At 38.5% G+C, this 16246-nt stretch overlaps 1 protein-coding gene across 16 annotated transcripts in view; it reads left to right on the top strand.

Annotated features, from left to right (window-relative positions):
* Nucleotides 1-16246, top strand: part of KALRN (kalirin RhoGEF kinase) — a 467424-nt gene that overhangs the window by 210903 nt on the left and 240275 nt on the right. For all 16 annotated transcript variants that reach the window (XM_030277125.4, XM_030277127.4, XM_030277129.4 and 13 more), the window contains 2 exons: nt 6009-6131; nt 12911-13102. In XM_030277125.4, the coding sequence (XP_030132985.4) occupies nt 6009-6131; nt 12911-13102 (315 nt within the window). The remainder of the gene's footprint in view (nt 1-6008; nt 6132-12910; nt 13103-16246) is intronic.

Raw genomic sequence — 16246 nt, 5'->3', positions numbered from 1 at the left:
TAATTGAATTGTTGTGAATACTTGAACTCCCTTAATGAGATAGGAATAGACCTTGTAGCTGGAAACTTTGTAAACCTCAGGAGAGGAACTCTGGCAGTTACTGTTGTATGTGTGTGTTATTATTTTGTTTATATTGTGAAAACATATGAAAATGAACTTGCTTAGCTGTAGATGCTCTCAGAGTGGAACTTTCCACTTTCTGTTGTCAATTATTCAGTTTAACACTGGGTGGACAGTTTTGAAAATACAAAATGCACATGGACTCTTAAATGGACCTCTCTTTAATAAGCAATTTATGCTTATCTCCAGCATTTCTCAACCTGTGAATCATGGATATTAAGTTCCTTAGTGGTTGATACAGGTATTTGATAAAACAGATTTATTCTTCAAAGACCTTAAGTGGCTACAGTGCTTGCCTTGAAAAAAAATTATGGAGTCCACAGACTGGAAGAGATTGGAAAGCACTAATATAACAGGGATTTCATTTGGCATATAATTAATAATCTACTCTCTCCACAACTACAGGCGAGACATTCTTTTAGATTAATGTATTTTTTCTCTTTGTTAGCAGCATATGGAGGCACAGTGAGAGAATGCATTTATGATTACCTGGATTTCAAAACCCTGCCTCATATTTTCCTTAAGTGCTATTGAACTTGCTCTTATTCAGAACATCACCCAAGTTGTGCTTGTCAGAGCAAATCACATAAACACTACTGGTCTTTGTCAGTATTTGTGCAGGGAACTACCAAGAGAAAAGATAGTGAGGCAAAGCAGAAGGTACTGACGTTGATCCAGCAGCTGTTGCTCTCCCATTTTTGTATCTCCTTTTCTAGAACTGATACCAGAAGCACTGCACAAGTTATCCTAAATGATGTCAGCTGGAGTATTTCCAAAAAGAAATGAAATCAACATTTCACAAAGTCCTTAGTGTTAGTCCTTAGGATCTTAGTTTGGATTGAAAGATACCCATGAACTAAAACAAGTGCAGAGAAAGGCTGTGTATCTAAAGAAGCTGGGCTGTAGTAAAACAAACAGCACAAGAGACAGTGACCCTACTTGGTCCACACTGGAAAAGGTTTAATACCTGGGAGAACTTTTTAACTTACAGGGAAATGTTGACCTAAGAGAAAATGTGTATAAACTGGATATGAGCCTTGTATAGATCAGAGCTTATCAAAGAGCTCAGTAACAGGAGCAGAAACTTTTTGGAATTGCTTGTCATAAGAGGAGCTGGGCTGTAGCACTTCACTAGTTTTCAGGTGGAGCTTGATCCCTTTATGAAAGGAAATTTTATCCTATGATTGGCTGCCAAAAGTAGTGATTGGACTTGACCTGAATGTCCCTTTGGAATCGTTTTCTTTATATGTACCCTACATTGTTCCTCAAGATTACATGGCTATAATGGTTATCATCCTGCCCTTAATTAACCATATGAGTTTGATATTTATGGCTCAGAACTTAAAGAGAAGATGATTTGCTACAAGCCAGTTCATAATTAATTCCAGCCCTAGTATAGTGTTCAATAGATTTGGGATTTATTATTTCCAGCATGTATAAACAATTTCATTAATAAATGTGTTCAGTTCACTGGCTGCCAAGGCCATGAGGGCTGTTATCCTCCCATCAATACCACTGGCACGGGGTGTGCTGCCAGCCATGTGCTGGGCACATCAACTTGTGGTGCTCTGCACAACTGTGTTCAGAATCCAGTGCTAATGCTCCTCAGCAAGCACTGACAAAAGCTAGAGAGCAGAGGTTTTTATCTGAAATTATGTTATAAATCTCATTTTAGCTGATGTAGAGCTGGACTGTGCACAGCCTGCATACATACTGTTCCATATCTGTGTGTTTCTTGTCTGTTCTCAAACAGCTGTTCTCACCCTGTACTCACTGGCCTGCCAGATGTTACAAATCCAGGGAAAATATGGAGTCACATTCTCCCTCTGCAGGACTTATTCATGACCAGCTTGGGACCTGCTGTTTGGTCTAACACTTAACCTGGATTTTCTAGTAACTCATCAACTATGATGACAAAACATGAGGTTAAGAACTCGTTGTTGCCAGCAGGACTGTTGCTGGAGATGTGATCTGATACCCTAATCTCAAGTGAAGTTGCATCAAGACCACATCTATAATAATTACTGGTGCATATATGATCACTAGTGACAGTGAGGCTAGATTCTTAAAAATGCATAGAGAAGAGATGCTTTGCATCATTCTTAATTCTTCAGACTCTCATAAAAGACTAATTTCCTTAATTAAACATAGCACTTAACATTCTTCCGCATATGCATTCAATTTTCTTTATGTATTGTTAGAAACAGGACTACAAGAGATAATCACACTGAAAGTTTATCTTCTTTTTTAAGTGTTCTTAACCCCTCCCCCTGCTTCTCAGTCCCTGGAAAACTCCTAAGTACTTTACTGGTCTCCAGATTATCTACAGCAATGTGGAGAAGTGCCAGTCTGGGAGACATTGAGGACAGTTGGTTCACATGTTTTTAGTGATGTAATGTCCAATCTTAGTTATTCTGTGCTGCTGCTTAGTGTGAATTCATGACTGAAGGAGTGATTAGAAGGCTTGAGAGCAGAATTATTTCACTGGCAGTCAGCATGACTCCAACTAAGAAGTAAGTCACAGAAATAATTAAAGATCCATTAATTTTGTGATAATCACTAGACTAGGTTTGTTAAGAGAGTCTTTTTCATGGATGGAATGAGATCAGTTGATACAGTGCTGTATAGCAATTTTAGAGTGACACAGAAAATCTGTGCTGAGGCACTCTATCTGGCTTAAACTGATCTCATGGGGCAAATTCTCCAGCCTTTGATATTTATTGTATTAAAAACTCATTCTTTTGACAGGAAAGCTCACTTGTCAAAGGATCTTGAACATTTTTCCAGGAGCCCACATTAGCCCCTTGAAACTGGGGCATTCCTTGAAGGGTTGAGAGAAATAGCATTTGTTGGGTCATTGCCACGTTCACATCCATAATGGTGCATTTTAATTAAACAAACGAGGCAGCACACTCGCTTCAGGAACACAGGAAGCATCAGAGTTTCTCATGTGGAAAACAAGTTTCACTTGAAAGCTTTCAGGAAATATTGCTAGTAATATGGGCCAGACCAGACAATGTTGACAGACCTTCATATCAAAACCTCCTGGCCACACATTGCAAACTCTCATGGCACCATCACATTTTAAACTCACATAATAAACTCACATTTCATCTGGTATTTTCAGAGTCGCCACTTGGAGTCACATTATTATGAGAAAATTGTTTAAAATCATTTTAGAGTTTCTGGTCAAAGAAAAATGTTTGAAAACACAATCCATTGTATCTCAAAAGAGAGTAATAACCCATTTTTAGATATTTATTTAAATCCCGTCATTGTTAAGGAAATCTTGTGACTTGTGGTACTGTGTAATACTTACACATCTTATCATTGAGGTCTATTGCTCAGTGTTTCTCAAAATTCTTGAAGGACAGCCTTTAAACTGTTGTCATATTTCAGTTGATTTAACAAGACAAAAAAAGGGCAAATCATCTCTTAAACTTCCTTTCTTTTTCTTAATAGTTGATTATTTTACATTAAAAGGGAGAAGCATGGCTTAACTTAAACTAGGTTCTCATCTGGCCCTAAGTGTATAGATTAGATAAAGGAAATGCTCCCTATCCACAGAACAATAGATTACTTGTTTAAATTACTTGTCTTAAAAAGATCCTGATTTGGCTTTGCTGAGCATAAAATATTAAATTTACTGTTTATTTTAAGTGGATTCCTGCCAATTTTCTTCTCCCTGACTGTCTTTAGATTGTTTAGAACATTAAAAAAAATGTTCTCATCAAACATATATCTACTTACAAGAAATCTCTGTTGGTCTTTCCACAGAGACATAAAATCTTGTTGTTAGGACATGAACTTGGCTGTTATGGAATTTTCCTTCCTTTTTTACCTTGATGTTTTTCCTGCCTTTTTTTTTTTTTTTTTTTCCTTAAGCCCACAAGTGTGCAATTTATGTTGTGATAATGCTGCTTATTAAATCTTCATAAAGGGAGAAAAAGGAATCCAATGAGAAAGCTTTAATGTCTCTTCGGGTGTAGTAGGTAGTTTCATTCTGCTTAATTGGCAGTAATGTTTGAAAACTCTGACCTCACCCTTGCAAAAATTTTGTTATTTATATTTCCTGAAAAAGTGGTGATAGGCTTGGTCATCTCCATTGGTAGAAAGTATCTGTGTCAATGATATTACTTTAGACTTGCATCTTTTAACTTTAACCAAATTTGGCTTTTAGGGCTATTTATCAACAGAAAATACAAGGCTGATTTAGACTCCATAGCTGCAAGTGTATTTTCGTAAATGAAAGATTAAGAACTCAGGCATATGTGACAGTTTCTTGAGGACCAGGTCAGTGTAGTATGTTTGGTGACACTTGGAATGTTTATTTGCCTTTTGTTGAAAGGGATATTCAGTGTTATTTTTGCAAATCCCCTCCGTAGGGCAGAGCACTCCCATGCTGGATCAAGTGCTCAGCATGAAATGCTGTTTTTCCTGCAGGAATTTTAGGTGACCCATGCAGGGCCTTTTCTCTCCTCTCAGGAGCCCCATCTCCATAGGGAATGGGGAACAGACCCTGAGCAGCTACAGCAACAGAGCAGCGGGCTCTGAGTGTTCTTCAGCTGGCACAGGTCAAAAACTGTTATGCAGTGCTAAAGAACAAACCAGCTTTTTATTGGAGGACGTGTAAATGTTATAACAAAGATCTGAACTGATCTTTTGACCCTCAGAAACTGCTCCACTGCCTTTTTGCCTTAAAACACTTTAACACCAGGGACTGCACTGACCTGACCTGTGCAGCCTCCATAATTAGTTTTTCTTTTTTATAGTGAATTAATGAATTAGGGGGTTTTGTTGTTGTTGTTGTTATTAGATTATTATTACTACTACTACTACTATTACTATTATTATTAATATGAAATAGTCCTTATTAATGGACAGTTCCCCAGCTTACTGGGATGGAGATAAGGAAACATGGTTTTAAAAGGATTCTGCAAAAAAAGTTTGCAGAAAAGAAGAGATCTGAGATTGTAATTGCCTGCAGAGCTGCAGTCAGGAGTAAAGAATGAAAGGCTCTCACTTTGAATACATTTAGACTCTAGCACAACACAGAACAAGCTAAAACATAAATGCACTATCTCTTAGCTGACTTCTGACAGCTTATAATAAATGAATGGGCTGCAGATTGAAATGTCACACTGATGTGATTCTGAATAAGAAATGAGTTTCATCAGCTTTATTCAATATATTCCTATCTGTGTCTGAAGTACTGAACAATCCATTTTGCTTGGGAATACATTTGGAAGTGGAAGAAGTTGAAATGTGTGCTCTCTATAGATATTAATAAACTACTTTTTTTTCCTTTTTTTCTCTTCATTCCCAAAACTAGTAAGTGGCAGACAGGCTGGGTTCTGACTTTGAACTTGGAAAGATCTAGGAAATGAAAGTGTAGGAAATCAGCTGGCTATTTGAATGCAATATTTGGAAACTTTATATATAGTTAAAAAAGAAAGGTGTTTGGGAAAATTGCATTGGTAATATTTATGGAATTTTTGGTCCATTTGTGAATTAAGAGTTCTTTATCAACTGCTAGATCTTTGGTCAATGAAGCAATCCTGATTATAGTTCCCTCTGCTGACATTTTTCTATATATGAAATTCCCATTATTTATAGAAAAAGATTGTGGGATCAAGTTTACTGAAGATGTTTAATAAATTATTTTTCCTGACCTATCATTCTGTTAATAGTGAAATTTGGTGATATCTTCAATGCTTCCATTGCTCAACCACAGTTTATTTTATTGAGGATCATAGGTGGGATGATTTTGGCTATATTGCATACACATCTATCTCAGAAGAGGATTTTTATATTTTTCGCTGTCTCTTACTGTTTCCCTCCTTGTCTAACTCTGTCTTTCCCCCTCTTTCTCGTGTGAACCCTTGCAGATGTTCGACTGGATCAGCCACAACAAAGAGTTGTTCCTGCAGAGTCACACAGAGATCGGTGTCAGCTACCAGCACGCCCTGGACCTGCAGACACAGCACAACCACTTTGCCATGAATTCCATGGTGAGCTGAGGGCGCTGGGAGCAGCACAGGGAGGAGGAGAGGGCCAGCACAGGAGGCCACCTCCAGTGCTGAGGGAACCAGGGACCTGTGAGAGGTGATGGAAGGAAGGTCTGGCTGGCTGAGGCAGCAGCAGGGTGTTGCTCTGTCCAGCCAGACACTGATGTATGATAACTTCCTTGACTTAAAAGCAGCTCAGTCCTGCTGAGTTTGTTTACATTTTGGAGAGCAAATACAATATTTTTTGTTTTCCATATTTCTTTGACTGGGAATTAATGAGAGCTGTAGGATGCACTTTAATAATCTATACTTCTCCCACGACAGAGGATGGAGGTATATACCTTATATATAAGGTACTTTTCAAAACCTTGAAAAGGAGACACTAATCAAGCTGTCAGTTGTGGCCACAGTGGGATTTTGCCTTTTTCAGTTAATTGGTCAGAACTTTTGAATGCAACTCAATTTGCCTTTCTTTTCCAAAAAAGAAAAACCATCAATATACCTTTATAAGTGCTTTGCTCATTTTCTTATTCTTACCAGACATAAGGTATTTGTCCTGGAAACTGCCCTGCTTTCAGCACAGAAATGAGGACAGGCTGTATTGATGTTTTGATCGTTGCAGTGGATAGCAAAATGCATATATACCCCCTGCTGCAACTGTGCAGTGCAGAGATGAGCCTCTCCCTTAACACTGTCAACTACAGCAAAGCTTGCCCTGAGTAAAGCACTCCAGCAGGTGAACCTCCTCCTGCTGTGCAGGGTCAGGCTCCAGCACGGGGGCTGGCACCTCAGAGATGGTTAAAGCTGGTGGTGTAAGTCACTGGAGAGCCACACCTGCTCTGCTGCCCATGGGCAAGGCACTGGAGAGCAGCTGTCTGAAATGGGAAAATGAGATCCCGACCACCCGAGGAAGTGACAGAGCCCACACTGCTTTCATCAGGTTCCAGCATTAACCCTGGGATTCTGGCCAAATTCCAGGGCAGGTAATTAACTTCTCTGGCCTGAATTCCACAGGCCACTTCCACCTAGCTAGCTGTTCCCCGCTTAAAGCACTGTGCCTCACTGGGGCATTGCATAACAGTGGGAGATGAGAAATGTTTGTAATGCCTATTAATGTGTTTAAGGTGATTATACCAGAACAGAGCACTAAAAACCAGGCTCTAGGCACCCGATAATTAAACTTGCCCTCACAGTGCCATCTAGCAAAATCCAGGATAACACTGTTTCCATATAACACTGCTGCTCTCAGAGTCCCAATAAGTAAATGTGTCCTGGAGGTGAGTGCATTAAAATTCATTTGACTTATAAAAGATGCAAATTTAGTCATAATTCTTCAGAAATACCATTAGAAGAGTCAGGGTTGGGAATCTCCCTTTATCCTTTTTTATGCTAATAATACCACAAAATATGGTAATGTAAAATAATGTTGTCTAGTATTATTTTCTTAAAATTACTGGAAATTAGGCTTGGAAAGGGATCATTGCTGTTAACAAAAAAATTAATGATTTTGCTAGAAATTTGATTTATAATTTAGGTGGATCTTTTTATATGCAATACATCAGCAACTGCTGGATTGAGAATAGCTCAGCTGTTTATTGCTCAGCAATATGAGTAATAAAATAATGAAATCTTGAGGCACTTTTTTTTGGTTGTGGGGTTTAGGCTTTTTTATGGTATTGAATTTTGTTTTGTTTTGTTAATACATTAAAATCAGTATCTATTGGAGATCTGAAGGAGGACAAAGTAGCTAAAGATGGCTGTATGTTTAGTTGGGAAAAAGCCTACAAACTTCAGTGAAAGTTGCATCGGATCTTGGATCTCTAAGGTGTTTTGTTTTGATTGTGTTTGTTGTTTGGGTTTTTCTATTTTACACTGTGCCTACTGTCCTTTAATCCTGGCATAGCTAATAATAATTAAAATGCAGTCTTCAGTTCTTCTAGCAAATGCACACCCCTAATGTTTACTGAGTCATGCCTTTTGTTGCATGGTCTTCCTGTACATCTCCATAGGCATGCTGTGACCAAAGCTCCTTTTTGGGAAAACAATTTGCTACTCTGTTTGTTACAATAGTAATTCTTCCTTCTAAATGATCAATGTGGGACATGGGGAAATAATATATTTGAGGTAATAAACTGTAGTGTGGTTTTTCTTTCAAATAAAGAGCATAGATTATTTTTTTTCCCTGTGATTCAAGGCGGTGCTTGTTTTCACTTCAGTTTCAAAATAAATTGTTACTCTTTATCACAGCTGTATAATGTTTATACTGAAGCAGTAATACTTTTCGCAAAGATGAATATTTAACTCAGACCTTTTTCAAGCAATATCAATAATCTAATAAATTCACTAGAAAACAAATCCTCAGTGTTCCAGAATGGCACAAAGCATACTGGATTTAGCCCTACATTTGGATAGCTGGTGTACATGCCATTTGTTCTGACTAAAGTTATTTGTATTTCCCTTGCCTGGACTTTTTTATGCCTGGATCTGATAACTTCCTTAAATTATGAGTTCCTGCTTTCTGCACACAAAAATGAGAGTGTTCAGTGCTGATGCTGCTGCCTGTTCTGCTGTCAGGGAATTACCTGACACCACACAGGATCCATGTTGTCTTAAATCACAATGTATTTCTAACATGTTACAATTATCATGTAAAGGCTAATAATGTCTGTTGAAAATTCCCAATATCTGTCTTCAATAAATGGTATTTTTCTGTATGTAGGCTGAGCTAAAATGCCATCCAATATTACACAGGCTACATGTAATTGGTCTTGTTATAGAAACTTAAAGGTCTTAAAGATGTCTCATGAGGGCTTTTTTTGTCACTGAAACATTCTGCTTTAGATTTATGTGTTAGGCTCATTTCACATATAGAGTCTAAAGTAGCACAGTATAAACTGGTTATTTTTTTATTTTATTTTAAGGAAAAACCCATCAGCAATCAAATTTCACTTTCAATTAATCTGCAGAAACCTTCTCTAGTAGCCCACCTTTGCTGCTTGCCATCACAGTATCTCACCTAATCCTCTAGGAAATGACATGAATACTGCCAAATTCCTTGCAGATTTAATGCTTTCCACTGCTCATTTTTCTTTTGTGAGTGTCAGGCATTCTTTTTATAAGTGCCACAAGAAAGTGTTGTCCCAGCCAGGCTTGGAGGGTTTAATGAAGAGGGGAGGTCTCCCAGCATGCCCACGAGGTGCTCAGGGATGAGTGACTGTATTTCCCCAAGGGACATCATTCCACAGGAGCAGCTCCAGTACTGTCAGTGCTCATTGTGACACTGGGGGCTCGTGCTGGACCTGGATGTGCACAGTGCTCGCTGTGCTGGGGGACAGCTGTGTCACATGCTGGGGACCAGAATCAGGACCACAGAAATGGGCTGAGAGTTGCTGGACAAAGGGGGGATGGGAGCTTACGAGTCAATGCTCAAGTCTTCCGTAAGTTGTAAAAGAAACTCTTGCCTATCATGATATCCATGTACATGCGGGGAAATGTTTGTTTTGTTTTCCAGCCCAGTGATTTTGAAAAGGCAAAAATCCCCTTTTTTTGGAATTAAGTTTCAAAGTTGAAATAATGAGTTGTGTCAAAGTCATGGAACATTGCTGTGTTTGAAGAAAAAGTTCCCAAAGAAGTTTGAATTTCTTTTAAAAAATGTTTTTTTAATCCTGATTTTGATTAAATATTGCAAATAAAAAATTATCTCTAACATGAGAAGTTCCTTTGAAAAATGTGCAAGTACATGTAAAATAAATTTTTTCACTGCTGAAAGGTATATATTAGCCAAAATTTCAGTACATCCTAGTGTCATGACTACAGAATGTCAAATGAAGTGCTTTTACTTCTAGACATTAATATATTATTTCCTCATTTTTTGACCTATTGTTCTCTTATATAGCTATAAATGACTGATCCCTTGCAGTCCTCTTTGGGTACCCCCCTTGGTTTTGAAAGAAAGATGAGGTTAGGTTAAATTTAAAGTGAGAATTCCCATGCACCTACAATTGTGGATTTTCCAAGCCTAAAAGAAAAACAAAGTCACAGACATTAGTTGCTCTATAGAATTTATTTCCTATTAAGATAGAAAGATCTATATAATAGTGACATAGGAAAAAAATCTCAATTCACTCAGTTTATAGAAGTGAACACACCAGAGGGCAAGGAAGATTTAACTTTTTCAAATGTCAACACAAAAATTTTGTCAGCGTAGATTTTCCATTTTACTTCAGAACATTACACATTTGCAGATAAAGATGAACGAAAAACCTGGCTTACAATGTTTGTTCTTCTTCCAGGTGGTAAAGAAATGCCTTGCATTTTTTGGATTGTGGTCAGTTAAATGTTGGTTTTTTTCCTGGAAGTAAATTATGGATTGCCTTGAGGCCATACTGCATTTTATTTCAATCTGCAACAGCAATACAGAAGAGCTCATCACAGGTGATACTGCACTTGAGTGCATTTGATGCTCAAAAATGAGCAGGAGAAGCTCAGGAGTCTCTGTTTTCTGAACCTTTTCCACTTGGCGCACAAAGAATGGAGGTGTGAGCTGGTGATTCCCAAACTGCTCCTTGCTTCCTGCTGAAAAGAGCTGTGGATTTAGTGGGTTGGTACCCTTCCATTAAAAATTCCCATATAGGAAAGAGACATTTTCATCCTTATCCCTGTATAAAAATACAACAGACATAACAATATATAAATCTATCTGACTTTAGAACTAGACTCTCAGAACATCTGCTGCACTTCAGCTAAACTTTCCCTTACCCTCCTGCTGGTTACCACAGCTGTGCACTGGAGCCATTGGGAACCACAGAATTCACAGTTGTTCCCTCCATGCCCATTGCATCGCAGTGGCCAAGATAAACAAAATATAAAAATAAATAAACAAAATGATGATGAAACCAACCCTTTTCTACAGGAAATCAAAACTTCTTTGGCAACTTTTTCTTCAAACACAGCAATGTTCCATGACTTTGGCACAACTCATCTAAGGTTTAGCACCTGTAGTGACACTGCACTACTTTCCACCAAAAGGACTGACCTGAAATGTTGCAAAATTATCTTGGCTGAGGTTTTACTCATGAAGGATTTCTGGGAAAAAGGCTTAAACATTTAGTATGATTTCCAGTTTCTAACCTAGAGGGACACACAGAAATGTTGGACTGTGGCTGGTGATCAAAATTTCAAATCATAGTGTCTTTTTTTAGTATACTTTAAGCTCCAGAACAGTTTTGATTGGTTTCTCTAGTTGTAGTGAAAAAAATGATGGTTGTTTCTTAAAAATTAATCTAACAATTTTGAGCCAAATCTGTTTTTCAAAAAAAGGCTTTGTGATAAGAGGGGGAAAACAAGACTGAAGGCTGGTTATTGCTTATATCTATGTTATTTATGTGACACTTGTCACAGTCATGGTTCTACCAGGGAGAATTGAGTGGCTCAAAGGGCTGGGGCCCAATCTTTTTCCCCTTTAGCACCTACAGTTATGATGAATGTACTTCATAGTTATCCCACACACTTTGCAGACATACTTTGTCCTGCTTTACAACTTAGTTTGGACCTGTGCCTACCTTGGCAGTGCTCTGTTGCATTTCATGTTTGGATTGGCAGATACCTTTCCACATTTTCTCCCACTCACTCTGATGAGATCCTGCTCCAACAAACACTTCCATCTCTGATTTATTATTTGCCCATGAGTAATGCTGCTAAAATCATCAGGGCTATGTCTGTCCTTGTGCCTGAGGGTCTTACAGACTCTACTCCCAGAAATTTCTAAAGCCCTTTGGAAATAGTTTAGAGAGACAACAAAGCAGCAGTAAGTCATCATTAGCAAAACATCTCAAATTTTGAGATGTTCCTTTCCTCTGGTGAGGAGGAAAGGGAAAGGAAAAGTGCTTCCATCAAATGACTTTCCAGGAATCTGCAAGACAGCTGTCATTTGTCTTGTGATGGTGCATCATTGTGGGACACTGTCATGATGGCAATTTATTTTCAGCTTACATTCCTATGCAGAAAGGGGGTATTGTAATGCAATTACATTGCTGTCCAAGGTTCAGTTTGAGAAAAAACTATTCTTCCACTTCTTCAAGGCTGAATAAAAACAATAATGGAAAATTCTTAGGAAGGAACAGAAAATATTACCCTTTTAGAGGCTTTTGAATCCTTATAAATGCAGAATAGAGTTGAATAATATCTCTGCTGGTGAACAGCTTAAAATAGCCTGCAGAAAAGATAACATTTTAACTGAACGCCATAATGTAATAGACATTTCTATGGAAACACTTATATTTCTGTAGGATAGCCTTATGAGCTCTTTTAAATTCTGTAAGACTTTTCCATTTGTTGACACTACATGTCTATAAAGGATTATCAGACAGTTCTCAAAGGGCATAAAGCAAACCTTTTACTTATGATATGTGGATATAGCATCCAGAAATGTGAATGAATGGAACAAAAATATCAGGAATAATATAAAAGCAATGAGTGCACCCTAGAAGGTGAGTGAATTGTTGAAGCATGGCAAATTCATTTTAGATAAATAAATTCAAGGAGAGAGGGGGAGATAACAGTGTTAGGTAATGGCATGGATGTACCGAAATACTCTAGAGGGATGTGTTTTTAGAGTGGAAGGTAGTATGCCTGCTATTCACGCATATTGAAGCAGGTGGTTGATTGCTCTCACTGAACTGCTTGGCTTCACTCCAGTTGATGGTGTTTGGAATGTGCAGTGAATGCAGAGTGTGGTCACCGTTCTTCCTTCTCTTTACTTATGTGTGCTTTTTAATTTTCAGAATGCCTATGTCAACATCAATCGAATCATGTCTGTGGCGACAAGGCTCTCTGAGGCAGGCCACTATGCTTCCCAGCAAATCAAGCAAATATCCAGCCAGCTGGATCAAGAGTGGAAGAGTTTTGCTGCAGCTCTGGATGAGCGCAGCACCATCTTAGCCATGTCTGCTGTCTTCCACCAGAAAGCTGAACAGGTGAGTTGCTTTGGGGAGAGGCAGAATGGTCCTGTAGTAAATGATGCTGCAGTTACTGCTTGATGGCTTTTGGCTTATGAGCAGTGAGGCTGAGAGCGTTGTTCCTGGGGGCTCAGTGTCCCAAAAACAAACAGTAATATTTCCATCCTATAAATGGCCCATGTCCCCTGGTGGGTAAGAAATTACGTTTTCACTTTATTAATGAGAAAGAATCTGATCATAACTGAAGTACACTGGTGCATTAACAAGCTGTTTTATTTCTAATATTTCATCAGTGCTGTGAATAAATTTAGGGTTATTGTGGTCAGGAAAACAATATCTGCACTCGTGTATATGTGCTATGTGCAGAGGAATATTACACACATGACAAAGGTGTAGACCAGTAGGCAATTTCTAGGAGCCAAAGAATATTATTGTTAATGCATATTACGGAGTTCATTCCAATACTTACACTGATCTCCATAGCCCCAGACTTTGTCAGACCTCACTGAACAGAGATTTCAGAGACAGCTGTGAACATCAAAGAAAATTTTTCATACCCCTGAACTCTATTTTGTGTCTTTAATAACTACTAGAACAGTTCAAGAGTTCATAGCTAGAATAAAGATTTAAAATGTCACAGAATAAACCTTGAGGTTTTTTTTGCATCTAAGGCAGATTCACCTAATGATGATACTTCAACATCGATGATAGTTGAATACATTCATTTTCCAGTGACTAACACTGCTTTGGGGCTCTCTTTAGTGTTGTTGTGTTCTTTTTCGAAGTAGTTAATACCAAAGCTACTTAGTGGGTGTGCTTGGTATTTATAAAATAACCCATACTTCAAGCATCTGAAGACAAAATTGTGAAAGCTAAGATGAAAACTGTTAAGCCAGAATATATGTGTAGAAAAGGTTGTCTTAAAGAGTAAAGATTTTCCTCATTGTTTGTTTCTGACTGTAGAATTACAATGGATTTTTCTTTATCCCGTGTTTCTTGTTGACAACAGGCAATCGCGTAGAGCAATTACTCACCCTACTGGGCACTTACTCATGTAAGCACACTAAGTGCCTTTGATGGGACTGATAATGCAAGCAGATGCACAGTACAAAAACTTTCATTTCCTTACAATGGTGATTAGGTAGTCTTCATGTTAATAATTGGTCAATCATCATATATTCATAAAGAAAAATCAAAGAAAGGATATATGTGCAGTCTATAGTCACAATGAAAATGTTAGGGTTTATTAATGAATTAGATAGTTCTTTGCTTCGTTATGTTTGAGGTAGTTTTTACCACTTCATGGTTTTTTGGTAGGTTTTTTTTTTTCAATGAGTGACCCTCTATTTTTCTGAAGTGTCAGTCTTGTTTGCTATTTCTGAGGAGCTGCTGAAGTATTGTGCAGCGTGAAAGGCAATAAACCAGGAAACTATACTGACCTGCCGAGCACCTCTTCCCAAAAAACTGAAATTTGTGCTGTCTGACAGAAGCTAATTTCTCATTATTAACAGACTGCTAATTGTGCCAGCAGTTGCTCCACATTTGCAGTAAGAGAAAATTCAGTGGAAGAGAAACGCTGAAGTGAAACCTGTGAACTAAGGTACAGAAAAGAAATGTGGGTGTCACTGTGTCCATGAGCCAGGACTAACATTTTATCCCTGCCTTAGTAACTCTGGCATAAACCAATGTCTTGAGCTAATAATTTGGTCGTTTAACCTCCGTATAGTATAAATAGCGAGGTGTTTGAGATTGGGTCTATAACTAAGTCTGTTGTCTATCAAATATTCATTCCAAATGTGACTCTTTATTAGTTGGCATCAGCCAGGGTTTTTTTTTTTTAACTCAAATCAGGGCCTCATTATTTTACAATAAATAGGGTTTACTGTCAAATAGGGCTTTATTGTGAAGCAAAGATAGAGATAAACCCACTATTTCCTCTGTTGCAGATCAAATCTATTTTTGCTCCCTTTGTTCTCTCAGTAAGGGTAATCTTGTTGCAGATGCAGCCATTTCTCCCAGAGTGTATCCCTGCTTCCCTCACACAGATCTCTGGAGCAGATTGCCATTCCTTCTCCAGTGCAATAAGCTGCTGCAGTCTCTTTGTTCATTCCTTCCTATTGATTGAAGGTCTCTGTGATGCCAACAGGAAGCCAGTCTTCTAGGACCATAATCTTTTGTCCTCTGGCACACCCCAGACTGCAAGGAAGCTGCTGGCTGGGGGCAGAGATTTTTGAAATATCTATAATATACAGGCTGTGCAGGAAGAAACTTGTTTTTTCAAGGTCTCTTCCTAAAGATCCCACACAGAAAACTGCACAGAATGCAATTTGTCTGGTTTGGAAGGATGAAAGGCTAAGTCAACCCTGCTGGGAATTCAACCTCACATCTGTCTTCATGTGCCTGGGAATCACAGTGCTTTCCTGGCTTTTATTGCAGATACATGTGGCATGTATGAATGGGACTCAGCTGAATTGACTGCTGGATGCTTTTTTTTTTTTTTTTTTTAGTGTGTGTGCACATACTTGTCCTTCTTAAATTTTTAAGCACAACTAGTACATACTAAACCATCAAAAGAAAACAAGACAAACCTACCCTCCAGCTAGGCAGTCTTCAACACAAGTGTCTGATCAAAAGCCTGTAGACTGCACTCAAAACAACCACTTTGTCCAAGTCAAGGTACCACTCAATAGATTCAGTGGAGGTGTTTCCCAAATGTCCTATCATTCCACCTGCTACAAATCTCTCAATTCTTTGGTGGTTTTTCCTTATTTCCTATTTTAGGAAATTATAGAAGAGGGAGAGGAGAGGAGAGGGAGAGGGAGAGAAGAGGGAGAGGAGAGGGAGAGGAGAGGGAGAGGAGAGGGAGAGGAGAGGGACAGGAGAGGGAGAGGAGAGGGACAGGAGAGGGAGAGGAGAGGGACAGGAGAGGGAGAGGCAGTTAATATTGATAAGATGCATGGCTAAGACCAAAATATAAAGGGAAATTCCAGAAACAGCATCAAGAAAAATACAAGTAACTTGATACAAAAAATTGAAACATTCAGGGTAGCAAGAGGTATTAATAGTCACTGAGGAAAGTGGCTTCATGGCTGGCTGTCTTCCTATCTTTCACCACAGCCATTCTGGCACAAAAGCACACTAGAATTTTGTTTTAAATTTCCA

Source organism: Taeniopygia guttata, chromosome 7, assembly GCF_048771995.1.
Source record: "Taeniopygia guttata chromosome 7, bTaeGut7.mat, whole genome shotgun sequence".
Classification (NCBI taxonomy): domain Eukaryota; kingdom Metazoa; phylum Chordata; class Aves; order Passeriformes; family Estrildidae; genus Taeniopygia; species Taeniopygia guttata.
The sequence above is the reverse complement of the archived record's forward strand: the minus strand, read 5'-3'. Positions and strand labels throughout refer to the sequence as shown.